The sequence below is a fragment of the Phoca vitulina genome, unplaced genomic scaffold, assembly GCF_004348235.1.
Source record: "Phoca vitulina isolate PV1807 unplaced genomic scaffold, GSC_HSeal_1.0 scaffold97, whole genome shotgun sequence".
NCBI classification, from domain to species: domain Eukaryota; kingdom Metazoa; phylum Chordata; class Mammalia; order Carnivora; family Phocidae; genus Phoca; species Phoca vitulina.
Window position 1 is genome coordinate 795367 of NW_022589800.1, and position 11002 is coordinate 806368.

The window sequence follows — 11002 nt, forward strand, 5'->3', positions numbered from 1 at the left end:
CCTCCAAGCAGCTTCACCGTGCTCCCCGCGCTCCCCCCCAGCCCAGGTGAGTGTACCTTGGCAGCGTCGGTCACGAAGTTCAGGTCCTCCTCAGGGCTCTGCCACTCAGGGTAGCTGACGTTAATGTTCTCCGCAGTGTCGTACACGCTCTGGTAGTAGCTGCCGGGAGAGCTGGCGTGAGCCTCGGCCTCCCTCACGGCCCTTCCTGCAGGAGACTCTAACTCTTTTCCTCCTCCAGGGTGGGGGGCGGGGGGGAAGAGACCACGAGGGTCCCATACTGAAGATGGTGTGGGGACCGGGAGATGGGAGAGGAGTGGTTAAATACAAGGACCTTCCTGACAGACAAGGGAGAAAAGGCAAATGAGATCAGAATGTGGGAGTCTCCCTTCCGGGGAGAGCTTCAAACGGAAGAGACGCTCTCCCCACTGTCTGGGCTGGAGACATGCAGGACGGCTGGGAGGACTTTCAGGGAGCACGCCCGCCATCACCAGAGCTCTTGTGTGGTGGTTCCAACGAACGTTAGCACTGAGGGTGGCTGGGGGCAGAGGGAGATGAGCGGGTCTGCTCCCAGACACACAACACTGCACTGGGTCCAACCACCCTCTGCTCCCCGGGGAGCCCCGCGGAGGCACATCCGAGAAGCCCAGAGGAGCGCTCCTAGCCTTCAGCACTGATATACGCCGGCCCCACACAGAAGCAAGGCCGAATGTGCGCAAATGATGACCATCCCTCACCCCAAAGTGGTGCAGAAGTCAGACATGGAGGAGAGGGCTGACCTGAGGCACTGGAAGTGTCCCTGCCCGAAATAAATGAGAAGGTGCTCCTTGGCAGGGGTCAGAGAACTGGAGCTTAAGTATTTTTACTCAGAAACCCATTTGGCCTCATGGCAGAGGGAAGGGAAGCGGGGGGCCTAGCAATCCAGCCCGAGTGAGAAGTTCCCTGTTAGCCTAGGGCTTCAGTTAGGGGCAGTCTGGGGTGCCCAGGACCAGGAGAGAGGGGACTAACAGGCCCTCACCCCTTCTCTCTGGAGTCCCTTCATCTGTAGGGGACACTTTTACCCCAACGGCAGGAACAGGTTACATTTCAGAGCACGAGTACTGTCTGCATGCAGCACAGCACCCCTGGGCGGCCCCCCACCGGCCAGCTCGCCGTCCTCCAGCCGTGGGCGCTCCTGTTGGAGATGCTGCCCTCTGCTGGCGGCTCTGGGGACCCAGGCCTCGGGGGAGCTGGGTGAGGTGGGCCAAGTAAGGATGCTCTGTGCCAGGGAAGGCTGAGCGGGGCCTGTTCTCTAAGGTGACACCAACTCAGATGAGGCGACCGGCTTGGATGTGAGCAGGCTACTGAGCAAAGAACACAGACTGACCTGAGATCTGGAGAGGGTACTGTGGGGACAGGGGAGAGTGGTGATCTTTCTTGACACAGAGGACACTCCCCTCCATGGACCCCAGACTGCAGAACAGATTCTCTCCCAGAACGAGGATGCAGTCTAGGTGAGTCTTACTGGTTATGGAAGACAGTGGAGTGGTCCGCGAGAACAACGCCGGAGATGTTCCGAGCCCGAAGAAAGCGCTGCAGGGAAGACGGCGGGAGGGGCTGGGACTGGTTCAGCCTCCGGAGGGCCACAGCAGGGACGCCGGCGCCGCTCCTCTCCAGCGTGCTCAGCAGGGCCTCCACCTGCGGGACTGGGTCAGCTCAGGGCGGCTGGGCACAGGGCGGCCAGAGGTCTCTTCCAGGCCCTCCCCCTCAAGTCCCCAGCTTGGGAGCTGCCCCCAGCCCTCCTGCAGCCCAATTCCTCAAGCCTTTGGGGACTGAGGCTGAGTGTCCTGCAGCTCACACTGTCTCATCCTCACTGGATGCTCAACTTCCTACTTGCGCAGAATCAGAGGAGGAAGTTGCCCCCACAAAACTGCACTGGACGCCTCACAGGAGCCCAGGGCAGGGGGGGCGGTTAAAATGGGATGGGAGGAAGACCGCCTCACAAGAAAAACAGGCCTAAAGCTGGGCCCCGAGAGGAGGGATGGTCTTGAACAAGCGGTGAGGAACGTGGAAGAGAGCTTGGGTAGAGAGTCTGACGCAGCCAGCAATTGGGCAGGGCAGCCCGGACAACCGGGTCAGGGCGGCAGCACAGAGAAAGGGAGCTGGTCATTTCCCTGTCTTCTGCTAGGCTCCGCGTCAGCGAGCTACCCATCCCAGGAAACCAGACAACCGAGCTGCGCTTGCGGTTCTTCCTGGGGAGCTGAAACGGCCATGCTGTTCGTCCTTTAGCTGGCACCTGACCCGAGGTCCTGTCTCACAGGCCCCGGGGGCCAGTGCGGGGTTAAGGCCTGGGCAAGGGGGGCCCATATTCTGAGCGTTGAAACAGGAAGTGAGGAGGAAAGATGCTCAGATTACCTGATGCTGTACGGATGCATTTTTCTGAGACATGGGGTCTGTGTGCATCCAGAGCTCTAGTGAATTTCTTAAGGCCACCTGGGGGAGGACGAAGATGCAACACGTATCAACGGTGTCCATTGTGGCCCATACCCGGGAGAAAGGCGTAAGGTCAGAGAAAAGTCGAGGGGAGAGGCGGCGGCACCAGCAGTGAGGACAACAGGACAGAGGAGGCGGCATGAAGTAGGAGGGAGGGGTGAGGACGCACTGCACACCTGTCCCAGTTCCACGAATGACTCGATGTTCTCTAACTGCACAGGGAACCTGCCCGTCTCCATGTCGTAGACCATTCTTGAGCTGCCGATGTAGTCAAAAGTCTCCTGAGGGTGAAGGGCGGTGGGCAAGGGAACAGAGATTCCCAAGGGTCAGGGCAGGCTCCGTCCCGGAGGCCAGATCGCCACGGCTCAAGGCACGAAGGCTACAGGCTTGTGTTGTCGCAACTGCCGCCGGCTCAGGAAGTCCTGTGACTCCACCCTCCGCTCCCCCCCGCCTCCCAGCTGTGGCTAGCCCTCACACGTGTGTACCACAGGACTTCTCGAGCCCAGAAATGGGAGAGCAGCCTCCCCCCGCCTCCCAGCTGTGGCTAGCCCTCACACGTGTGTACCACAGGACTTCTCGAGCCCAGAAATGGGAGAGCAGCCTCGGCAAAGGCCCGAGGCGAACATCAGCTGCTACGTGCCCGCTCCTTGCCTCTCCCTCCCCACTGCCGACTCAGTCACGGCTGCTATTCCCTGATTCCAGGGCCAGGCTGTGGTGCCAGTGGGGGGAGGCAGGAGCCTCAGGGCCCTGGGGTGGGAGTGGCAGTAAAAGGCTCCAGAGAATAAAAGTAAAAGGATGCCTCCAAAAGATCGCATCAGTGGGGAGCAAGGGGATTGGCAGCACAGCGATTCCAGGTCAGGGTGCAAAGGCTTCTGAAAACGTGGGACTCCACAGGGGAGACACATGGAGGCACATCCAGAAGCTCTCTGCCGAGTAACAACTTAGGTCAAGTGCCCAGATCTTCCCCGAACGATAGCCACGCCCACATTGATCCTGCCCGCCGGCCCCCCATTCCACCCCAGCCAAAGAGCCCGTACCCCTTGGAAGAAGACGAACATGACATTGCGGGGAAGGGTGGCCACATCAGGGGCCTTCTGCAAAGCTTCAGCAGCAGCCAGCTGGGTGACGAAGGAGGCCACGGCACTTTCAGCCCCTGGGGCCACATTCCAGAAAAAGGAACGACTGTCCAGCTGGGCACAGCAGAAAAAGCAGGGGAGGTAGGCTTTGAAAACAGCAATTAGGACCAGGCCCCAGGTCCCCAAACCCATTCCAGCCAAGAGAATGTTCATATCCTGGCATAATGGCTAAGCTGGGGAGCCCCAGAGCCCAGACCCCTCTCCACGGAGGCTCCCCACCATAGCAACTTGGAAATCTGATATGCCCGCGAGAGGCCTGCCAGCCCGTTCTATGCCAGCCCCGTCCACCCTGATCAGGGGCCAACACTCACCCGGGTCGCAGCAACCACAACCTTGTCGTCAGGCTCTAATGTCCCAGATATATTTATAGGCTTAAGCATGCTCCATACGTTGTAGTCGGACAGGGGGTCACAGACGATTTCTGAGCAGGACACAGGGAGAGAGCAACAGAAGTAAGGGAGAGCGCAGCCCCAGACAATGCCTGGAAGACTCCTGCCCACTACCCCGTGGACCCTGTAATCCTTTCCTGTCTCCGCCGCTCTACGTTGGTTTTTCTGCCCCGTCCATTTCAGGGACCAGCAGCCTCGATTGTTCAGAACCCTTTCCGCTGCTCCCACCGCACGCTCCCTGCCTGTAGCTGTCCCTCCAACGCTCCCTGGCGCCCCGTGCACCCGGCAGGCCTCGGACCTCCTACCTGGGTTGATGCTAAAGGTGCTCTGGATGGAGCTGCGCCGCATGCAGGTGACGGTGCTGATGACGGCATGCATGTGGGAGAAGAGCTGCATGGCGCACAGTGGGAAGGCAGGCGCTGAGCCGTTCGGACTCAGGTTGTGATCGCGGTAGCACTAGGGAGGGAGAGGGAAGCGCTGAGGCAGTCCGTGTGGAGTCCCGCCCAGACTTCCCAGAAAGAGGGCCCAGCCCATCGGGAAGCCACTCTCGCATCTGTCCCTGAGCTAGAGCTACCTGGTACAGACCCAGGGTGTCCAAGGTCCGAGAGCAAACCTCACCAAGGGGTGCAAAGGGCCGCAGGCTCAATGACTTAATTGGGGTGGACAACACAACCCCATCGCAAACGGCCTGGCCCAAGTTTTTAATGTGATCTGATGTACAGAGCAGTGAACCAAGGATCAAAAATCAAATTCAAGACCACTTAGACATCAACTCACCATGTAACCATGGAACAAATCTCTTGTTAATCGCTCTGCATGTCAACACAAAGAAGTTAGACCACAATTAGCATTTACTGCAACTAAAAAAGAATGTCAGAGGTCTCTACACTGAATCTCTCAATTCCTAGTCTGACGTTCCTAACCAGGGCTCTACATCTTATTTCACAGCAAAGAACGTTTATATTTTCTTCCAGCCTGAAAGCTGTCAACGCTGTAAGAGCTGGCAGGACAGAAATGGGAAGGGAAACATGAGAAAAATAAGGGAAACGTGAGAAAAATAAAGGTGTTGGCTCTTCTTGGAGCAACTGTCTTTCAGAGGGCGCGCTGGTAGATGAGGTCCCTGCAAACAGGTGGAGTGCCTACAAAACTTCTCTTTGCAACTGGAATTGCTAGGAGCTGGCTGTCATTACCTGCTTGATGACCTTGGTTTCATTTTCATCTTCAAGAAGGAAGATGGGGAAACTGAAGTCTTCATAAGCCAAGCCATCACCCAGGGGGTTCCACTGGATTTCTCTGCAGTGAGCAAATTCTGGCCCATAGGAGTTGGAGTAGATGCCTGAAGGGGTGGATGTGGGACAGACTGTTGGGACACTAAGCATTTAGGGACCAAGCGAGGGAGGGAGGAAGGCTAGGATAGGATAGTGTTGGGACCAAGAGTTCCAAAGGGAAGGGTGACTCAGAGAAGCAAGCATCAACCTGTCACCACCTACAGTAAAACAGACAGGGGTAGCAGGGAGCCTGAGGCTGGCTGATTAGGGATCCAAGCGTGACGGGAAGCGGAAGAAGGGGAAGCAGCAGACGGAAGGGATGAACGGCACAAAGACACAAAAAACACTATCTGCTACTTGGGAGTTGGCTGCTCCCCCTACACACAGACAGATACACAGACCGAAGCATACCCCTGACCCCTCCAAAGACACGAGGCCGAAGCAACAGTGAGCTCTGGGTGACGGGAGGTCCCCCGATCCTCTGGGGCTCTTACCAAACCCATCATTGGGACACTGCACACTAGGAGAGAAGCCTGATGTGGGGCTGGGCTTGGCCAAGGACACGGCCAGACCAGCAATGCGGCTGGTTCTCCCCTTCAGCTTCTCCATCAGATTCCTGGAGTAGGGAGGGCAGGCCAGGAAGGAAGACAGGAAGGTTATTAGTGGCCCAATATCCTGCCAAGGATGGAAACAAATGGGGAACTAATGGAACCCGACCTGTTGACTCCTTGCTATGCCCCTGAAACTAATGTAACATTGTGTGTCAACTATACACTTATAAAAATTAGAACAAACCCCACCCCCCCCCCCCCGACTGTTGACTCATTTCTTGCTTCTCCATCTCTAACTCCTAAGTGAGGACGATGACCCAGCCTGAGCTCAGGGCTTAATCTCATCTATCCTGTCCCTGAGGGACCCCAGGGCCCCTCCTTCCTCCCTAGAGCTCTGGTTATGAGGTCACCACAATGATTCCACTGATGGTGCATGTTTTCTTCTGAGACTCCCTCCCACTCCCCCACCCTGATCAGACCAGGACAGCCAAGGGAATTTTTTATTCACAGGTGTGAGGATGGTCCCCCAAGCCTTCCCTTCTCTGGCTGTGGTTTCCCAGCAGACACACACAGCCCTCACCTGGTGAAGAGCATGCCCTCCAGCAGAACCACATAAGGGGGGTTGGGGCCGTCAGTCAACACCCACTGCAGGTCCTCTTCCTTCTCCACTACGTGGATGACCCCTGTGTCCCCACTGACGGAAGCTGCCGGGACAGAGTGGGTCACATTAAAGCTCCCACAGTTGGGGCGCCTGGGTGGCTCAGTCGGTTAAGCGGCTGCCTTCGGCTCAGGTCATGATTCTGGGGTCCTGGGATCGAGCCCCATGTCCGGCTCCCTGCTCAGCGGAGAGCCTGCTTCTCCCTCTCCCTCTGCCTGCCTGTATGCCCACTTGTGCTCTCTATCTCTGTCAAATAAATAAATAAAATCTTAAAAAAAAAAAAAAAGCTCCCACAGTTGACAATTCTGACTTTGCCTCATTGATTCTGCAGATCATTTATCCCCCAAACACGGCACAGGACATTGGGTGAATGCCGCCAGCTCCAGGCTTAGACTTGAACTGAAGGCTCAGTCGCCCGGCTCCATCTGAAGGCCACCAGCTGGTGGGCCTGACTGGAGAACAAGACAGCCCAACAAGTCTCCTCACCAGAGGCTTTAGTCACTAAATCTCAGAAAGGCTTATGGGCATTTTCTTGCCCTCTTCCCTCAACCTCATTTAGCCATACATACAAATTTCCAGAACAGCAGACACCGGAGTTTTCAAACCTGTATTTTCTCCAGGAAATGGCAGGTTCTAGATCTCTAGCTCAGAGTTCTAGCACCAAATCTTCCTTTGTGAGAACACATGTGCAGACTCCCTTGGGTTTAGGAGAATTCCTGGGTCTCCACTCCTATGCCCTATTTGGGAATGACTTTACTTGCTTTTAGCCAGTTTTAGGTAAGGTTAATCAAGAACCTTGGGGTCTCTAGAAGACAGCTTCCCAACTCATGGGCCTTGCTGGATTAACGATGAGCTGACATTGACCCCCCTCATTTCTGGGGACCTAGGGTTTCCAAAGACCCTAGGCTGGTCACTCCCAGCTACGAGCAAACTCATCCATTACCCCAGGATGCCCTGCAAATATCATCCATTTCAGTATATGCCAGGATGCCACACAAGTAACATTTTCTATGTGTCTCATGAATGACAAAGATTAGGAAGCACTGCAGTAGAGGATGGATAGTTCATCGTCCTGAATGCCTGTCAGGTCCCTAGTGATCCATGTAGAGACATCCTATGGTCTCCCTGTGAGCCTTCTCCCCAGGGAAAATTGGATGTGTTATTCGTATATTGTTTTAGGGCAGTAGTTCTTGACTCTGGTTGTGCATCACTTTGGAGTTTTAAAAAATACAGATACTTGGGCCTTGTTTCAGATCTACTAAATTAAAGTCTCTAAAGGTGAGGCCCAGGTATGTGTACTTTCCAAACTTGCCATATATGGTTCTTTTTTTTTTTTTTAAGATTTATTTATTTAGAGAGACAGAAAGAGAGAGAGAGAGTGCACATGCATGAGCGGGAGGGGCAGAGGGAGAGACCCTCAAGCAGACTCTGTGCTGGGCTCGGACTCTGACATGGGGCTTGATCTCATGACCCTGAGATCACAACCTGAGGCGAAATCAAGAGTCGGATGCTTAACCAACTGTGCCATCCAGGTGCCCCCCTCATATGGTTCTTTATTATACATAGCCAGTCATGAGAATTATGGTTCTAGGTCAAGCCAGTGAAATATTTCTAACTTGTGCAAAACCTTAAGCATATTCTGACTGCCAGCCAAGTAGAAAGTTTCTTCCATGGGATTTGGTAAAATCTGGACATGGAAGCAAGTCCCCAACCCTCAGCTATATCTTATACTAAGTAATAAGTTCATGGTGATGGTGATAATAATAAACTTTAGAGGAATGTCAAAATCTGGAATAACTTTAATAAAGATCTAGCTGCCAATGGCAGTTCTCAGTCCAATGAAAGGCGATAGTCCTTGCCACATAAAACACAGAAAAAGGAAAAGCTTTTCTGGGGAACAGAGCATGTTTCACTGCAGCTCCAAGGAGCACAGGGAGAAGACGAGCCAGGACACTGGAATAAAACACCCGGATTCTAATCTGGATTCCAACTGGTGACTGTGTAGTCTGGAGCAGCTTGCTCACTTTCTCTGGGTCTTCAATGAGGAGAAACATTTTCACCCTTATTCATCTCATACTTTGGAGACAGATTAAAAAAGGAAAGGAAGGAAGGAGAGGAAAGAAACCTACACATAGCCCCCTCGGAGCACTTTAAAAGGGGCCAATAGGGCTCAGTTGCTAGAGTGTGTGACTCTTGATCTCTTGCTTGAAAATAAAATCTTAAAAAAAAAAAACAAAACTGGGCGCCTGGGTGGCTCAGTTGGTTAAGCGACTGCCTTCGGCTCAGGTCATGATCCTGGAGTCCCTGGATCGAGTCCCGCATCGGGCTCCCTGCTCGGCAGGGAGTCTGCTTCTCCCTCTGACCCTCCCCCCTCTCATGTGCTTGCTCTCTCTCAAATAAATAAATAAAAAATCTTAAAAAAAAAAAAAACAAACAAAAAACTAAAAGGGGCCAATAGAAGCAGAGGCTCAAACCTACATCTTTTTCTCCTTAAGTTTATCATGCTAGCAATCCTAATTAAAGAGGGGGTAGCTTGCTCAGGATGGACAAATATGAAGTAAGACTTAGAGATAAGTTGAAAAGGAGCCAAGCTCTTCACGAGGAAGTGGCCAGAGTCCAACCCCTCCCCTCTGGTTTCTCTGCACTGGCACTTGGCTTATTTCTACAGGCTATTGCTTTGCTTCCCACAGAGCGGCTCTAAGAACATGAAGCAGAATGACTCATTCCCAAAGAGGATATCTGAGAGCACACACCTCCAGGAGGATGGGGGCCTTGGCCTTTTGGCACTAGAGTGGAGTCCCAGCAACACCAGTAGTCTGATCTCAGCCCATACTGGACCTGGGTCTCTTCTACCCACAAACCCAGTTTAAGAACTAAGTCTGGAAATTGTATTTGGAACTGTTTGGAGCCAGTTAACCTACCTCCAGAACTTCCTGAGCAAGGACATGGCACAATTAACACAGAGTATAGCTCAGGGAAGGATGGGTGGAAAAGGAGTACCTACCACCTTAAGCAAGCCCTTCGCTTCCTGGTGTGTGTGTCCTCCTGCCAATCTGGAAGGTTTCAGGCAATCCCACAGTACTCCTGAGACCGTGCTGCTCACTCAGCATCATCAATAAGAGTCTATAGAAGGTAGCTTGACTTCCAGCTTTGTGCACCTATATTCTAGCCATTTTTAGAGGTGTAAACTGAAATTCAGACATGACCAATTTGATGATGAAGAAACAAAGTTCTGGAGCACCTGGGTGGCTCAGTCAGTTAATCTGCGTTCAGCTGAGGTCATGGTCTCAGGGTTCCGGGATCAAGCCCTGCACCGGGCTCCCTGCTCAGTGGGGAGTCTGCCACCCCTCTTGCTCAGCCCCTCCCTCCCTGTCCCTCCTCCCTGCCCCCCCACTCATGTGCACACTCTCTCTCTCTCTCTTTAAATAAAATTAAAAAAAAGAAAAAGAAGAAGAAAAAGAAGCAGCAGCCAAGATCTGACTCTAAGTTTCCTGCTTACTGCCCAACTGCATTCTGACAGAACAACTATTCACAGAAGAACGAAATCTGAAGACAACAGGTGAAGCAGCAGAGGAACAGGGGTTCAGTCTTCACATTGCTTTCTCCCCTTGCATGGTTTTATAACCATACTGTCCTGGTACGCTGTTTTGGAACACATTTACAAAGCATAAAGACAAATCCAAATGCTTTACTAATTCCTCCTGCAGCTGTTTGGCTTTCTCATATGCCTTCTCTTCAAACAGTTCACTGCCTTAACGAAGCCCATTTCGGTTCCAAAAAGATTGTTCAGAGTGCAAGTGATGGTGGGCTCCATAGAATACGAGGCTTCCTTCTCCTTAGAAAACAGTTGTTTCCTACTTAAACTAGTGGATGGTTAAGAGTCCAGGCTTAGGGGGCGCCTGGGTGGCTCAGTCGTTAAACATCTGCCTTCGGCTCAGGTCATGGTCCCAGGGTCCTGGGATTGAGGCCCACATCAGGCTACTTGCTCCGCGAGAAGCCTGCTTCTCCCTCTCCCACTCCCCCTGCTTGTGTTCCCTCCCTCGCTGTGTCTCTTTCTCTGTCAAATAAATAAATAAAACCTTAAAAAAAAAAAAAAAAGTCCCAGGCTTAGAACTTGGACCATGGGGCTCGATTCCTAGCTTCATCACTTAATAGCATGATGATCTTGGAAAAGTTACTCAACTTCTCTCAGTCTCAGTTTTGTCATTTGTAAAACAGAGATAATAAGAGAATCTACTCCATGGGGCTGTTGTGGTGGTTAAAGAAGATGCATTAGAAGAAGCTTAAGAATGCAGCATTTAGGGGCGCCTGGGTGGCTCAGTCGGTTAAGCGGCTGCCTTCGGCTCAGGTCACGATCCCAGGGTCCTGGGATCGAGCCCCGCGTCGGGCTCCTTGCTCAGCAGGCAGCCTGCTTCTCCCTCTGCCTCTGCCTGCTGCTCCCCCTGCTTGTGCTCTCTCTCTCACTATCTCTCTCTCTCTGTGTCAAATAAAAATAAATAAAATCTTTAAAAAAAAAAAAAAAAAAAAGAAA

At 53.0% G+C, this 11002-nt stretch overlaps 1 protein-coding gene across 1 annotated transcript in view; it reads right to left on the reverse strand.

Annotated features, from left to right (window-relative positions):
- Positions 1-11002, reverse strand: part of NCSTN (nicastrin) — a 15683-nt gene that overhangs the window by 2753 nt on the left and 1928 nt on the right. Inside the window, exons 3-12 of the mRNA XM_032397167.1 lie at positions 6394-6517; positions 5757-5878; positions 5185-5330; positions 4300-4450; positions 3917-4026; positions 3507-3659; positions 2646-2750; positions 2392-2469; positions 1502-1674; positions 57-159 (exon numbers count right to left, since the gene is read on the reverse strand). Coding sequence (XP_032253058.1) covers positions 57-159; positions 1502-1674; positions 2392-2469; positions 2646-2750; positions 3507-3659; positions 3917-4026; positions 4300-4450; positions 5185-5330; positions 5757-5878; positions 6394-6517 — 1265 coding nt within the window. The remainder of the gene's footprint in view (positions 1-56; positions 160-1501; positions 1675-2391; positions 2470-2645; positions 2751-3506; positions 3660-3916; positions 4027-4299; positions 4451-5184; positions 5331-5756; positions 5879-6393; positions 6518-11002) is intronic.